At 43.2% G+C, this 17,143-nt stretch overlaps 1 protein-coding gene across 2 annotated transcripts in view; it reads right to left on the bottom strand.

The window, feature by feature from the left end:
* TJP2 (tight junction protein 2) overlaps window positions 1-17,143 on the bottom strand; it is a 122,339-nt gene that overhangs the window by 57,968 nt on the left and 47,228 nt on the right. Inside the window, exon 1 of one of the 2 annotated variants that reach the window (XM_037495174.2) lies at window positions 14,684-14,783. The exons of the other annotated variant lie outside the window; for it this stretch is intronic. Within the exon in view, the coding sequence (XP_037351071.1) occupies window positions 14,684-14,743 (60 nt within the window). The 5' untranslated portion in view covers window positions 14,744-14,783. Of the gene's footprint in view, window positions 1-14,683; window positions 14,784-17,143 lie in introns of those variants that run through there. 2 annotated transcript variants of the gene reach the window in all.

The following is a 17,143-nucleotide window of genomic DNA, read 5'->3' as shown; positions in this document are numbered from 1 at the left end:
ATCAAGTGAGAAGTTGAGATGGTAGATTTTATAAAGTACAACAAAATCGCGGGGTGCTCCCTATATTTGTAGAGCCCTGCTCTACAAAGGGTCCTGGTGCAGTTAATCTTCATCAGGACAAGATTTACAAATCAGATTGCATTCAGTCATTCAACATTTAGGGATGCAGAGGGACTCCCTGGTGGTGCAAGGGGCTGGGATGGAGCCTGTGAAGCTATCAGTGGCCTCTGCAGCACGAATTCGATCCCCTGCCAGGGAGGTGACCCACATGGCACAGGAGACCTCATCTGCCTCACCTGCTGCTCCCCTCAGCAGTGTATTTCAGTCGATCCGCCTGTTCTGTTCCCCACTGTCTCTGGTGAATCCTCTCAACCCTCCCCACCCCACACCTCTGGCCCGTACCCCAGTTCTTGTATAAATAAATAAATAAATAAATCTTTAAAAAAAATTTAGAGATGGACTGTGTGTTCAGATTTTGGTTTTCAAAACTGCAGGAGTTAAGGCGGACTCCATTCATTGGTTCATTCAATAAATATTTATGAAGCACCTCTTTGTGCCAGGCTCTGCATGAGCACTGGAGATGAAAGAGCGAGCAGTCCCTACCGTCAAAGAATGTAGAAAGGCCTGGAACAGTAGAGAGAACAGTGGCAATTAATGCACATGAGCTGGGCTCTTAGTCACTGAGATGTCTATTAGCTCAAGGCCTTTCCAGATCTCCTGATCACTAATTCCTCTTCTGCGTTACATTTCTTCAAGATTTTGAAGACATGAGGCTGCTTGAAATTGAAATAGTCAATAAAGTAGAAATACAGCAGACATTATCCATCCCAAAGCCAGAATCCAGAGAAATAGAACATCTAAATCCAGAGAAAAACGTGTCATCACAGAAGGGAATTTCAGGTTTATATGGCCTTTTGGCATCCTGAAAACAGATACACTTTGAAGTCTATTTTCTCCAATGTTTTCTTGTTATTTATGCTACTGCTTAACTGAGAGGAAATGTCCACTCATAACTTATCAGCTGCCCCTTCCTGTGAAGCCAGAAGCAAACCAGCCCTTCGGTGCTCAGGCGTGTCCCCGGCCACCTTTATTTCCCACAGCGCAGAGGGACTTCAGATGTTCATGTCCTCATGAAGCTACAATTTTCCGTAAGTCATCATCCTGACATGTCTATACCCAGAAAGCAGAGGAAGAGGCGAAAACCGAAATTTACCACTCTGGGAGCTGAAAACAGGGCTAGAGCATGTTTTCTTCCTTTTGTTTATTTAAGATTTATTTATTTATGCATACAAGAATTGGGGTACAGGCCAGAGGTGGGGGGGAATGAAAGGATTCACCAGAGACAGAGCAGGGAACAGAATAGGCAGACTGACTGAAATACACTGCTGAGGGGAGCAGCGGGTGCGACAGGAGAGGTCTGCTGTGCCATGTGGGTAGCTCCCTGGCCAGGGATCAAACTCGTGCTGCAGTGGCTGCAGATAGCTTCATAGGTTGTGTCTTAACCCCTTGAGCCACCAGGGAGGCCCAGCCAGCACATATTTTTTTAAGGAGGCACAAAGTATATATTTTCAGCTCTGCAGTTAGGTGAGATATGATATAAATATTAGATAACCACTTAATATGTAATCACATAAAAGCTAGGGACAAAGCTAGTAGGCAGGGGAAATAATAAAACAAAATAAAACAGGCAATTAGCTGTAGTTTGCCAACCCTTACTCTAAATTTATGAAAATTTAGTAATAGATAACTCATGTTTACCTGCAAGGTGTTGACACCAGTATGGCCAGAGAGGCTGACACCTGTTGATTCTTGCTTTCCTTCACCTGTTGTCACTTTGTTTTGTTTTGTTTTGTTTTTTTAAAGATTTATTTATTCATTTATACAAGCACTGGGTACAGTCAGAAGTGCGGGAGGGTGAGAGAATTCACCAGAGCCAGAGCGGGGAGCAGAGCAGGCAGGACAGAAGTACACCGCTGAGGGGAGCAGCGGGCAACAGGAGAGGTCTGCGCGCCATGTGGGACCCTCCTCTGGTGGCCGGGGAGCATCCGGGGATCGAACCGGTGCTGCAGAGGCTGCGGGCAGCCTCGCAACCCAACGCTCAACCGCTGCGCCACCAAGGAGGCCCATGTTGTCACTTTGATCCTCAAGAAACCTTAGTACTGTCCTTAGCATCCGTCACCATTTAGGATGATTCTGTTTAGTTTTCTTATTCATTTCTTTTCTTTTTTTTAACTAATAAGGATTAAGTTAATGGGTACAGAATCCAAAAGGAAGATCATTCAAAGTAAACTACACTTGGTTCTGGTGGCAACACCAACTTTCTGGTTATATTTTACCTAAACTAAAATATGAAAGGTTCACAGATCCCAATCCCATACGATGGGGAAAGCTGGCCTGAGATCAGAATCTTGTTCCAGATAATCCTCCAAGTAGATCATTAACTACATGTCATATTCTCAACATTTATTGGGCAAGACACTGTGCAGAGAAAGGTGCTGGACGCAGAGAAGGAAAAATGTTGGTTCCTGATGTCATGTTGGGAAGCTGCTGTGTCCCCGCCCAGACAACAAGGATGTAGCACCCACAAACTAAGGCAAGTGCTGGTTAGAAGAAATTTTTTAAAGAGAGGGTGGAAACAATGTAAGTTTCCACTGCCCACTGTGAAACTGGACTTCAAAGGGATGAGAATTACAGGTCCACCATTTCTCACAGCTGAAGTGTCAGTCTTATTAGATGGTCTATGGATGTTGGTCTAACTCATCAATTCTGAGTCCTGGGGGAAGTACTCTATTAATAAATATTTTAGATTTGTTGTTCCAATTGGCGTTGGGGAGACTAGAAAAAAGGCAGAAAATACACACCTGTGCTGCTCACATTTCAGCCCTGGGGGATTGAGACTAAACTACTCCTTTCCCCTCTTTCCACCCTCCTTCATTTACTAATGCAAAGAACCAGCCCTGGGCCTCCCTGGCAGCGCAGAAAGTTGAGCACAGCTCTGTGAAGCTGTCTGCAGCTTCTGCAGTGCAGGTTTGATCCCGGCCGGCCACGGAGCTACCCACCTGGCGCGGCAGACCTCTCCTGACTTGCCTGCTGCTCCCCTCGGTCAGTCTACCTGTTCTGTTCCCCACTCTGTCTCTGGTGAATCCTCTCACCCCCTGTACCTCTGGCCTGTACCCCAGTTATTGTATATATAAATAAATAAATCTTAAAAAAATATTAAAAAAAAAAAAGAACCAGCCCTGCCGAGCTCACACTCAATCTCCCATGTCAAAACTGACCCACTAAACACTCCCAACAACTAGGCCTCATTGAAAACACTGCTCTTCTAAAAGGATAAACATCTGCACTGATGTTTGTAACCAAGGCTATTTTTTACAGTTGTTTCCCATTATTTCTTTTGATTAAGCGCATCCCAATCAAAAGCTGATGATGCTCCTCATAAAGATAAGTGACTATCCGTGTAGCAGACCTCACACACGGTCACAGATCCAAGTAGGAACACATGAAAGACACACAGACAAACATGACAGCAATACAGTTACCTCCCTGCATAAATCATTACCCCAAAGATAAAGCCAAAAGAACACATCTGGGGACTATCTGGAGTGCTATGTTACTGCTGTTTTCTCAGGACAGTTCATTGCTGGGATATCATCCAATCAGGTCAACATTATACTTAATCATCCAAACACTCTGCAACAACTCACAACAACAATGCAGTTGTTCCTTGGGATTTACAACTAAGTCAAAGGAGCCTTTCCCCCACAGTGACTTGTATATTCTTGTCTGCTGCTGTAGTAAAGGGAAGAGTATCTGAAAGGCATGGCAAGTTGATGGATATTCTCTCTGGGGCAAAAATAAATAGCAAAAACACCACCAACTTATGCTTTCTGGACAAAGGAAATCACAAACACCATACTCAAAATTTAGCAATGCCTGAACTTATTTTTCACTGTTCCAGTTCCCCACATTTTATCTTTAAAAAGTGGAAGACTAACCAATTCCTGATAATAATGAGATTTCAGGAACTGAAAACAGTGCAATGCAATTGCCTTTCTTAATTCCCTAACTTGGCCTTTTTTTTTTTTTTTTAACTATAACATACTGTCAAATAAAACTGAAGACTGTGCTTTACAAAAATACACAAAGCAACACCGCATGGCCCTTCCTCAAGCTGTAATACTACTGCTTGAACTATTTACAGATATCAGATCAAAAAAACATATACTTAAAACCTATTATTTTTATCGAAAGAGTAAATTAGGTCAATGCCTTTAAGAACTCCCCTTCAGCTCTATTTTCCACTCTCCAAACAGTGAAACCCTTTGTCCATTGTATTAGCCTCTGTAAACTGTTTGGACATCCATTGTAGCCCTGGCTGACTGGATAAGTCTGGAGAAAAGGAGATAAAACAGGGAATTCTGTCAATGTATTTCTACTACATTGAATTTCTAGTAAGCAAGCTTTGCAAATAGCCAGTTCTATCTGCTAAAAACTAAAATGAAGTTACTGGGCAGGCTTGTCTTGGCAAGGAGAATATTTGCTTTCTGTTTTGCTTCGAATTTCTCTGCAAAAGAGCCTTTAGAAGTAGCATTATAGACATAAGTCTAAAATAATATTAGTTAAGTTATTGATCATTTGCCCACTTTATTTCTAAAAAACCACCTCCAAGAAATAATAGGGCCCTAGAAATTAAAACTGATCAGGGTCATTGGAAAAATTATTTAAATGAGAGAGCAGATTCACAGACATCCCAAAATATAAAATTAACTCAGTCCTTTCACATTTGATGTCCATGATGGGAGGATTTTGCCAAAATTGATTCAAGATGCTTAAAGGCCTCAAGAGTCATACAGTCTAGCTCACAATTCATAAAATAAGCTAGAACTAGGACATACACAATAGTCGAAAGTTGTGGTAGACTGGCGCATGCTGTCAGCATGAGATTTGAGAAGCAAAACACGTTAAAAATTCCAATCTCTTTCCATTTTAATTGTCAAAAGATAAAGGAATAGTCCACCCATAAAACAGATCCATGTAGCAACTTTATTAAAGGTGCTACATTAAATTTTACTTTACTGAAAACTAGCAAATTAAAGAATGACTTCAAAAAGAAAATACTCATTAAGTTTCTTGAAGTCATACATTAAGTTTCCTAAACTCATAAGTCAAAGCAACAATTCTTAGAGTTAAGGCAACTTTCAGATTCTGCATTCATTTGTAGGTCTGCAAGTTATAATTTCTCAAGCTTACTCACATAGAAAAGTACTCATATAGAAAAGAGTAGTCAGTAAAGAAACTGAGGCCCTTTAAAGCAGCAATGCCTCCTCTGACTGGTCAGTGCTACAGTGACATCAGACTCCAGCAGGTGATTATCAAGTCAGAAGACTGGCTCTGAACACGTGTTAGGGGCGGAAGCCTCTGGCTGCAGTGGCATTGTGTCTTGTCAGTCACGATGATGCAAAGAATTTATAACCACTTGCCATTAGGTTGCAAGCCCAGGAGGCATCTATGCCAACTTTGTTTTCTGGCACTCAGTTCCCTGCCTCCCTTGCCAAGAGGGAGTCGATCAATGCTGGTGTTTAAGGTCCAGAAGGATGAAAGCAGATGCTATTTGTTTTCCTTTGCACTATAGCAGAAGTCCCAGATGAACAATGCACTTCCCTGATCTGAGCTTTGTAGGGATCCCCAAGTCCCCATCATTTTAGTCGTATTAGGGCTACAGAGTCTGAGAAAATGAAAGGAACTTTTGAAGGTTCTAGCTTTGATCAGTGGTAGCAGATTTCTAACTTTCTGTGGGCAAATCTGAAAGCTAGTCATGGGCCCTTCCTTGGTTGTCATGCCTCCAAGACAGGCGTTGAATTAGGCACTTAATTGTCTCCATGAAGTCACCTCCTTGGAAATACACAAGAGAAATGGGTGCATAAGTGCATAAAACAAAGTGTAGGTGATTTTCAGAGCAGCTTTTATTATAGCAGTAAAACAAAACAAAACATACACACACAAAGCCCCAAACCAACAACAAACCAAATATTAGCAGAGGAAATGGATAAACAAACTGTGGTATTCCATATAAATTCCATTTAAAAGGAACACTACTCAACTACAAAAAAGAATTACTGAATCATATAAAGGGTGATTCACAGACGGTTATGCTGTGCTCCCTTGCGGATGGGGTGGTAACAACCAGAAAAGTGGCAAGGGAAAACCTAGAGTGATGGAAAGTTCTGTTTTTGATCTAGGTGGTAATCTCAGAGGTGGATACATTCACCTAAAAGTTCATCCAGCTCTGGAACTAGATCAAGGCACTGGCTGCTCAACATTGTGAATATACTAAATGCCACTGAATTGTATTCCTTAAAATGGTTAAAATGATGGACCTTACATTCTGTGTTTCACCATAATTAAAAAAAAAAATCTCAAACTCCTCACTGGAGGCTTGTGTAGTTTACTCTGTGTAAATTACATTTCAACAAAACACCGTAACAACAGAAATACAGAAAAAGCTGCATTTTGAATAAGCAGGCTTGGAAGGGCAGGCTTTGGATACTACTATAGTACAGGAAAATTTTTCTCAGTTTCAGGCTAATTTTTTGAACCTCATTTCTTTGGTAACTGAGTCTATCTTTCATGACTCTTGAGTAAAGACATTCGCAAACTGTGCACTTAAGCAGTGTCAGTAAACTAAATATCCTCCCAGACCTTTAATTAAAGTTCACATTGAAGTTCTACCAGAAAGAAGGCCACCGAAAATCAAAACGAACTCAGAGCCTCTTCACTTCAGTGTGTCACCACTTGCCTGTTTTCAGGCTCTAACAATAACACCAGAAGGAAGAGAACAAATGTTTCCCATTCCATTTCTGGAAAATTTCAATGGGTGTCTCAGAGGCCACAAATCTCTCTCTCCTCTTAAAACTCATCCGGACACTGAGCAGATCAGCGCGAGGTAGGCAAAGTGCTCTGCCTGAAGTTAGGCTACAAAACTCTGAAATGCCTGAAGAAATGCTGAAACTTGGTGACAGAGAGGATTTTGCATTAGTCAGTGGATGATGAAGTTTCACGACAGGTTCATCTGAAGTGCATTTGTGAAGAACAAATCAGAAAAGGCTCCCCGTGGCAGGCCTTCCTGCTACAGCTAGGTGGCCCCTGGGAGAGAAGGCCACAAGAAGAGGAGAGCTGCAGGCTCCCAGTTTGCAAGTTTTACTGGGAAGGGGTAGAGGAAGGAGAAAAAAACAATTCTCATGAAGCTCTGGAAGAGGATGGTGGTTGCTGGCATGGGCTAAAGAGTAAGAAGACAATCCAGCATGCAGTGTGCTAGTACATTATTTAAGCTGCAACTGAATAATAGATCTTTCCATCACTTGCTGAGTTAAACGACTAAAAGTCACTCTTGGGTTCTCTAACTTATTGTTTAGAAAAATGACCTTGGCTCTCATTTTTTAAAGAAGCAGGAAGGAAAGAAGGGAGGCAGGGAGAGAGGCAGGATGGAAGGAAGGAAGAGCTGGAGGGAGGGAAGGAGGAAGAACACAGAAGCTGTCTGTCTAAGGAGCACAGACATACTCTAAGATGTTTAGAACCAAGAGAAATTACTCTTCTACTTTATAACCAAACATTCAAAACCCTCTAAAGTACCAAAAGAATTCCAGAGATCATAAAATATTACTCATTTCTCTATAAAGAAACTGAGGGCTAGAATGACACGGCTTAGCTAAAGCACCTAGTTCATTACTGGTACAGCTTCTGAGCCACTACAGGAACGGTGGGGGTGTCATTGTACAGGTGTTTCCCTTCCTCACTATCATACACTCACTATGGAAATGTCACTCACTTCTCACTTCTCAGTAAGTCTTTAGTTCTCATGGGATTAAGCAACCAGACTCCCCAGGTTGAGTCAGTTCCATGTGGTAAATGCACTGGGGATGTGTCTGGTGCCCTGTCAGCTTTGGGGCTGTGTGATGACTCAGGCAGGGGAGAGGCTCCAGCTGACTGGAAGTGACTGGCAAGTAGCAGCCGAGATAAGGCCTTAATACTGGCCTGTGCACACTAACCAGCCACAGGCAACAGGCAGCTGATTCAGTCTGGGTGAAAAAGGGTGAGGGTGGGGCCAGGTTTCTAAAAATGAGCTCACCAGGAAGTTTCTTCTTAACAATTCATTCTTTTTAAAAGCTGAAATGGTTAGTTTTGCTAATTCCCTTTGCTATTCTGCTTTGCCAGATATATTTGAGATAGCCGTAGTCAGCCATAGCGGAGAACTTCCAACACTTCCTTTAAGACTCTGATAAAAAATTACTCTCAACAATTGAAACAACTACATTAAGAACATTATTTCCGCCTGGGAAGAACAAAGGTCCTAGAAGCTGCAGGTCCTAAAAGATTCTTACTAGAAAGCATTATTTTCTGCTCACCTCCAGCTCACATGACAAAATCTAGAGTGTTTTCAGTATTCTCTCATCCCTACAAAGTTTTTCTTTAATACAAAGGCAATGATATAACTGGATTTTAATCATTATCTATTAATTATGGCTTAGTATCGCCTACCAGCAAAAATAAGTATCCCAATAAATCCCCCCCACAATATATTATATAAACATATATTCCTTCAAACATATCTGACTTGTCACTAATCTTATTGTCACTAACTATAAATATGTTAAGTATATATTTAGGATATTTATCAGATGAGGCATAGTATATTTAAACTTTCAAAAGATGCCATTTTCCCCCATGGACACCATGCATATATTTTTATGGATGATTAAAATCTACAATAGACATAATAACACCATATTAATAAATTCAGAAGACCATGTTTACATATGCATACAGGCAAAATTTAGTAAACATTCAAAGGAATGTCACAATCTTTGTCATTAATGATATAATTTGATTTTCTCTGATAAGCTGATTTCTTAAAACACAAACATTTATTCTTAAAGGATTTATCAAGGCAAGCTTTCACTTCACCATAACCATTCCTGCCACACCCAATTCTCTCCACCCCACCTAGTGTTGAGGGAAGAGAAACCAAAATAGAACCTATAATCCAAGAATACCCTAATCAGACTAAACATTAGTCTGAAAGCTATAGTAAACATTACGAAAATGAAGTTAGGTACAATTTATAACATGCAACTTTGTGTGACTAAGGAGAGCTGCATTATGTTTTTAAGGTGCAAAACCTGATTTAACTTTAACTATATGGCACAGGCTGTAAACAAATATCACACTGATTTAAAATGACTAAAGTACAAGTTACTAATTGAAGGCTTAGGATTTCTCATAAATGCAGTGTGAGAAAACACAAAATTGGTGATTTTGATGACCAAAACAAAGTGTTAGATGGTTGTATTTACATACTTGATGGTGAACTTCAATAGTTCATCTTTCTAGGTCAAGGCAAAGTTGCTTTGGAAGTCTCTTTTTTTCCCAAGACTCCCAATGACAATCCTTGTTGTAGCATATTTTAGAGACCAATAAAAGATACCCCCCCCCAAAAAAAAAATCTCCAGGGCCTCCCTGGTGGTGCAAGGGGTTAAGCACCACACTATGAAGCAATCCACAGCCTCTGCAGCACCAGTTGGATATCCAGCTGACCAGGGAGAAACCCACATGGCACAGCAGACCTCTCCTGCCTTGTCTGCTGCTCCCTTCAGCAGTGTATTTCAGTCAGTCTGCCTGTTCCATTCCCTACTGTGTGTCTGGTGACTCCTCTTACCACCCCACATCTCTGGCCTGTACCCCAGCTGTTGTATGCATAAATAAATAAATGTTTTTTAAAAAAAAATTCTCCAATTGGCACCCATCTGAAGGACTTTTTTTTTTTAAGTTAAACACATTTACTTGTGAGCACTGATAGGTGTGACCAGGATGCATTCCCAAACACAGTAGCCTCCAGATAGTTCTGAAATATCTCCCCTTTTCATTTGAGTCTCTCACAAGCATCACACCAACAGAACTTAAAAGTTTCAGAATGGGGGCCTCCCTGATGGCACAGGGGGTTAAGTCTCAGCACTATCAAGCTATCAGCAAGTCATTGCAGCATAGATCCCAGGCCAGGGAGCTAACCCACATGGCACAGCAGACTTCTCCAGTCTCCCCAGCAACTCCCCTCAGTAGGGTATTTCAGTGGATCCATCTGTTCTGCTCCCTCCTGTTCTGCTCCCCACTCTGTCTCTGGTGAATCCTCTCACCCCCCCCCCACACCTCTGGCCTACCTCTAGCTCTTGTATGCACAAATAAATAAAATAAATCTTTAAAAAAAGGTTGCAGAATGGCTTATGGGAAGGAGAGAAAGGAATAAAAATTAGGCAAGATATTAACTAGCTTTATCAATACAGTATCTGCAATAATAGCTGAGAGTTGTGTGGACAAGAGCAAGAAGCACGTGCTCCAACAGCAAATCCATCAAATTCAACTTTCCTGGCTTTTCTGAAAGGCCATTCTGTGTCTGACTGTCCTGAAGTTGTGGTCAAAGTATGCCATGCTCTCCATAATCAACACTACACTGATATTTTAAGAAGTATTCCCCATGTCTGAGATTTCGAGGGCTATCTTCACAATGTTTACCTTCTTAATACCACCCAGCCTGATACCTTACACATTTTCTTGAATTGAATTATTTTAATTAATACTTATTTTGCCTCATGTTAAGCAATCTGACCATGAAATAAAAGTGAAGACCCTTTATTCCTAACATAAAACAATCATGCACAGAAATTGAACTACAGGCTATGCCCCTCCCTGTGCCTGTTGTTGTGTAGAGCATACTTTGGAAAATACTGTTGGGGGGAACAGCAGAAAGACAGGGAAAACAGTAACTTACTAGGTATTTTTTCAATAGGACGGCCTGCAGTTTTCTGGGCTCACAAGGAAAGAGGGAGATGAAGTTTTGAGTGCAGTGATGGATGCATGAAGGAGGTACTAGCCCCCTTTAAAACCAGGAGACAGACCGGCCACAGGAAGGCCCATAGGCCTGGGGGCTCCAGCAGTCAGACACTAAGTTCTAAGTGTGTTTCCTAACCAAGTTGAGAACAGCACTTTGCAACTCAGAACTCTGGCTCTGGGGCAGTAAGGTAGGTCGTGTATAAGCTTTACGGTTTCTGGGATGTTGTCTCACAGGTAACCTTCAAACCAGAAACTAGCTATTGCCAATCTTGGATGTTAGAAGTAAGTGCCTGAAAACTTTTTCCCACTGTTGTTACACAATTTTTCAAAAAAATTTCAATGGTAATACCACTTCAGACTCATAAATTTGTTAGCTACCTGGGCTTCTACTAAGACGGGTCGGGTCATCAAATCAATTCTTGTGGGGGTAAAGTAGGGGGGGACATTTGGGGAAGTTCTTTTTTTAGCTTTACAAGAGTTCACGTAAACACTGAAATTTTTAACCACTAAATAGGTATTAAATATGACCTCTGGGTCTATTTCTGACCCTGACCCTGGATTTAGAATCAAGAAACTTAACTCAGTAAAACACCTGAGATGATGATTTTGTCTCCCCCCATCCACCCACACACCACATCTGCATCAATTACACCCTCACACCCTATCACACCCCAAATCACGTCTGATATGGAAAGTACCTCCTAATACCAAGACTGGCTGATCTAAGGCTATTTTGGCTCCAGCAATTGTTGGTTCCCCATTACTGCTCATAGTCTAATCAGCAAGACATTTTATAGGGAGTCAGCGCTCAACCTAGTAAATTAATGTGTAGCCACTACTCCTTAATGGGATTTGTTTTAGGGATTAGGCCAGGAATTCCCTGATGGCTCATATTCTTGGTGGAAGTATTTTGAAAGCTTCAGCAATGATTACTAACCCTTCCCAACCCTCTACCCCACCCCCTCTACTCCCACACCTCCCGCCACTCCCCAAACAAATCTTCTGTTTAAACGTCAGATCTTTTAAAACTACAGAACATACTAGTACACTTCACAGGACTAAAGTCCCGCCCAGTTTCAAGAACTTATCTTCTAAAAAGAAAACCTTTTTAAGGAGAGAAACTCAAGTTACTGTGGGGATATGATCATCTCCCCTGCAATCCCAGACTTATCTTGCAGAGATAAATGGCTGGCTGTCACCTTTTGTGAGGGCACAAAGAACTAGATCAAAAGTTAAACAGATGTAGGCAAATGTCCTTGCAAATGGAATTCCCCCAGGGGTGGTGTAAAAATGTACTGGCCTCTCGCCTCTGAGAGCCTCAAAAACAATAATAAAAATAATAATATTACATGTGTAGGGGGTGGGGTGAAGTGTTTACTGGGAAAGTGGTTCACTTCTTTGTAGGGAAAGTGAATTCCTTTTTTAAAAATTTATTTTTTTATGCATACAAGAACTGGGGTGTAAGCCAAAGGTGCGGGGTGGGGAGTGTGTGTGTTAGAGGATTCACCAGAGAGAGTGGGGAGCAGAACAGGCAGATCTACTGAAATACACTGCTGAGGTCAGCAGTAGGTGAAACAGAAGTGGTCTGCTGTGCCATGTGTGTTAGCTCCCTGGCTGGGGATCAAGGGTGTGCAGAGGGTGTGGCTAGCTTCAAAATGCTGTGCTTAACCCCTGTGCCACCAGGGAGGCTCAGGAAGTGAATTCTTTAATACATTAAGGGATTCCTATGACTTTCAATATTCTCTTACTAGCATTTACAAGTGTGTGAGCATTTCTTTCTTCTTGCCTCAGCTCCTGCCTTGACACCAACACCTGGTACCTCCTACCTAAACTTCCAGATCACACCTCCCTGATCAAACCAGGACCCAGAGTTTTGTTTTCAGCATATTTTTGGTTCATATTACAGTAAGTCCTCATTTAAAGCTGATAGGTTCTTGGAAATTGAGAATTTAAGCAAAACCAGGTATAATGGAAACCAGGTCCTAGAAAAACATTCTTTTGCTCAAAGTTGCCTAGGATTCTTTTTTGCTCGTCAACTTTATAACAAATTGAGGACTTGCTGTACAAATCAAGTTGAGGACTTACTTAGCATCCACTACCTACCAAGGTACCCTCCATCATTTCGTTCAGTCCTCACTTAGTCCTATGTGTGTGCACACTACCTACTTTTAAGGTAGTTCATTGCCTGGGCTATCTCTTCAGATACTGCCCTTTCTCCCCAGCAAGAATCCCTGAAGGGCAAGTATACAGGACAATCTCACCCTTGGTGGCATTTCCCCACTGCACACTCCCTCCCTCAACCCCAGGGATCCCCATAGAGGGTTGCAGAATCTAAAACTCAGTCTAAAATTTTCATGTTTAACCGATTCTTGAAAGCAGACAGTGAGTCTTGATCACTTCAATATCCCCTGAGGGGTCTGCAATGTTAGGTGTTCATTAAGGTTATAGCTCCATAGACCTAAAAAGTTGCAGCAACATTTCAGGGTGAAAATTCCTCATGATCAATGTCTGGCAGCAGTTCTGAAAAACTTAAATATCTCAAAAGCCACTGTTGCCTTAGCGAAGCATGCCTGCCTTTCATCTCCCAAGAGAGGGGAAGCTACAGCATCCTGTCCATGTTTCTAACTGGAACTCAAGGGATTCTTAATTATACGCAAGTTTTTTCAACAAGACTGGGGCTCGCACTTAAACATTTGTATTCCCCACAGTAAGATGAGGTTTTCATGAAATGTATCAAATAATTAAATTCATTCTCTTAGGCAGGATATTAAATGCCACTAAGTTACAAATGCAATTTACTTCCACCAACACCTCACTGAAAACATCTCCTTCTTAGGTTATGCCGGATAAACCTTATAAACTGTCTTTCAGAATGTTCCTGACAAAAACGGACGGGTTCTCCTCCAGTGTCAGCACCCCCAGCACAGGCATCCCAAAGATCTGAACAAAAGGGCCTCTTTCCAGCTCTGCCAGGATTCCCCAAGCGGAGGGAGAGAGTGTGCAACGACAGGGCAGTTTCTCTGATGGGATGAGTCTCCACCGGGAACTTCAGGGAAACCACAGCCATTACTCAGCCCCGACAGCTGCCAGGGAAGCAGCTCTGCCTAAGAACCAAAGCTAAAATAGAGGTGGGAGGCTGTATTCCATTACTAAGCCCTGGAGTATTCACTCCCCAAATCCGTCCACACTTCAAGAATGTTAAAACCCTGTAGTCAAAACCCAGATTATTTATAACTTAAAATAAACTCCTGTGTCAAAGGGGAAACTTGACAAATGAAGCCATAAAAGAAAGGGAACCAGTGACAGGTAAGATAATATCAGAGTAGAAAGCACTCATCACTCCCCGGCTGTGGCTTCTTCCAAAATCCCATCTATTCCCTACTGAAAATAACTTTTATTTATACTGCAGAACCAACTGATCAAAAGGGAAAATGAAGATTCTGCTCTCCAAAGAGATGTCAGTTTGCCTCCCGCACACAAACCTGTAACTTTGCATCAAGTAGAAACGTGGTTTGAAACAGAAGGAAAACACGAAAGCATGCAATAGGCACAGCGAGTGCCTCCAAAGTAGCAGAGCTCCAAGGCTGGGTTGAAGAGTTTCCCCTACTTCGCGACTCAACCTCAAGCTCTAGTGGCTTTTGGAGAGCAGGGCAAAGGATCCGGGAAGCCAGAAGGCCAGTAACCACTACTCCCGCCCGGTGAGACAGACCCTCGGCCCTGAGTCCTACGTCCACCGATGGCGCATCAGGGGAGCCCCCGCGCCCCTCTCCCAACCCAGCACAGGCCAGAAGCCACTTACGCGGGGCCACGCTGACAGCTCCCGCCGCGGGAGAAACCCGCGATCTCTCCGCACCGGCATGTCGGGCCCCAGTCCCCCGCGGGCGCGCCGGTCCGAACCCCGCTGCTGCTCCTGCTCCGCGCCAGCCGGCAGCCCAGGGACCTGCAGCGGCGGCCGCTCGGGTGCCGGTCCGCGGCGACCCACCCCTTTGTCCCTCCTCCCGCGAAGGCGGCGTCGACCCGCCCCCCCGTCGGAGCGCAGCGCCTCTGAGCCGGCGGCCGGGCCCGGGAAACTCTCAAATGGGCCGCTACCACCCCCGCGCGCGCAGGGGGAGGGATCGCCGGAGCCCGGCCCCCAGGCCCCAGCCGCCCGCCGCGTCGGGCGCGAATCCCAGCTTGGAGCGGCAGGGGCCGGTGGCAGCAGAGGGACTGGGAAGGCCAAGTGTCCCTCGCCCCGGCTCTCGCAAACTCCCCCTCGCCGGCCCGCGCGATGGTTCGCGCCGAGGCGCGCACTGGGGCGAGCAGGTCCAGCTCCCAGCGCGCGCCTAGGGAAGCGCCCCAAGTTGTGGGTGCGGGACAAGCTGGGGGACTGGCCTGCTCTCGCCATTCGGGATGAGGTCGCAGCCGGGAGACAGTCTTTGGAGAGGTTCGCGGAGGCTCCCCCTGGCAGCACTTCGATCTTTTGCGAAGGGACGAACCAAGAACCCCGAAGTTTCTGTCCTCCTGCAGGCCCGCCCTGCCAGTCTGTACTCACCCGGCCTTGTACCCCATATTTCTCGGCTCAGGAACGGACTGCCTGAGTTCCGAGCGTGTAAAATATTTGTGTTCAATAATAAAACAAGACTTTTGAGGAAAATATACTCCAGGTTATCTGTTCTGCATATTTCCAATAAAAACACTGGCACTCCTGTCATCAGCTTAGGAAAGGCTACCACCAGAAGTTCACAATTGCTTATCCCACAGGATTCAACCAATTCAACGCAGGGTCTTCTGTGAACAAATAACTATGGGAGATAGGTAAGTTTCCTTATTTGAGGGGCATGTAAATTATGTGGAGAATCAAAACAGGTACACTGATTAAACACTGGACTGAAATCTACAAAACATGTTGTAAGAGAAAAAAGTGGGACTCAACCTGCTGTCCTCAAATGAAAAGCAGAACAACCCAGGCTCACAAGTAGAAGGTAAAAGGTAAAAAGGTAAAAGGTCTGGTCCAACCAGCTGAGGAGATACAGATGCTGTGCTCTCTCCAGAAAAGTTGCTTCACTTCCTGCCTAATCAAAACAAGTTTGGCAGTTTAGGTGGAAAAACAAGTCCAGCAGATGCCTCTCAGAAAGTGTTAGACTTCTGGCGTCCTTTTAAGTATCTAAATGCACGCCTCTAAATAAACAGCACGGTGAGTAACATAACATTTCTCACTTCCCTTGATGTCTCAGACATTTGGTAGTATTTCTGAGGTAAGGTGTTACTCTACTTATCTTAGCACAGATTTAAAAAATGTTTCCTCAATGAGCATGTGCTGACTAATAATAATAATAACAACAGCATTTGTGAATTAGTCACATTAGTGATGTGAGCTTATACCAGTAACATTTAAAAAGGAAGAAAAGAATCCAGAATGTAACAATTCTATCCGGTTAATGATTCCCTTTTTCTCTCTACAGCTGCCCAGTTCACTTGTCATCTGTGGGTATTTAATACATTTAAGTCTAAATTAACTAAATAGTAAAGGGAAACGAAAATTTCAGTTTCATAGTTTACACTAGTTACATGTCCAGTGCTCAATTGGCAGCCTGCGTTAACAGCTACCATATTGACCAACAAAGACATAGAATATTTCCATTATCACAAAAAATTCTGTTGGAATGCACCACTCCAAATGATGACTCACATACTAAAAATACTATTCTTCTGGCACAATGCCTGACATATAGCAAGCACTTAATAATGGTTGTTGAAGAAAAATGACTCGATTGATACAGTAGCATTGGTGGTGGCAGTATAAACCAATACAACTCTTTGGAGAAACAATTGGTAGTATGTGTTTTTGGGATTGCATCTTTGTGAACCCCACTCTTAGAATTTATTTCTCCAGAGAACTTCTGTACAAGTAATTACAGAACACCCCTGTCAAGCCAGAAGTACCCCCACAGAAAAAGCCTTAGGCAGTTGTCTCAGGAAACTCTGTCTGTTAAAATAAACAATCAGCAAATAATGGAAACTATGTTAATGCTAAGATTCCTGGAAGGCTCAGGGTGGTCTAGGGGCTTTCAGGAGTTCCAAGCCAAGGCCCGGGGGAGGTTTCAGGAAAGCCTTCCCAAGAAGGAATTGCTTATGCATTCTAAAGGATGGATAGGAATGAATTTGTGAGACAAAAAGAGCAGAATGGCCTTTGCAGGTGAAGGGAATAATAATTCCTAAGGAATGATGAGAATGGCGGACTTGCTCTTGAGGTGCCCGAGGTGAGGTCCTGCAGGCAAAC

Source organism: Talpa occidentalis, unplaced genomic scaffold, assembly GCF_014898055.3.
Source record: "Talpa occidentalis isolate TD23 unplaced genomic scaffold, MPIMG_talOcc4v2.1 talOcc4.7, whole genome shotgun sequence".
Taxonomy (NCBI): domain Eukaryota; kingdom Metazoa; phylum Chordata; class Mammalia; order Eulipotyphla; family Talpidae; genus Talpa; species Talpa occidentalis.
The sequence above is the reverse complement of the archived record's forward strand: the minus strand, read 5'-3'. Positions and strand labels throughout refer to the sequence as shown.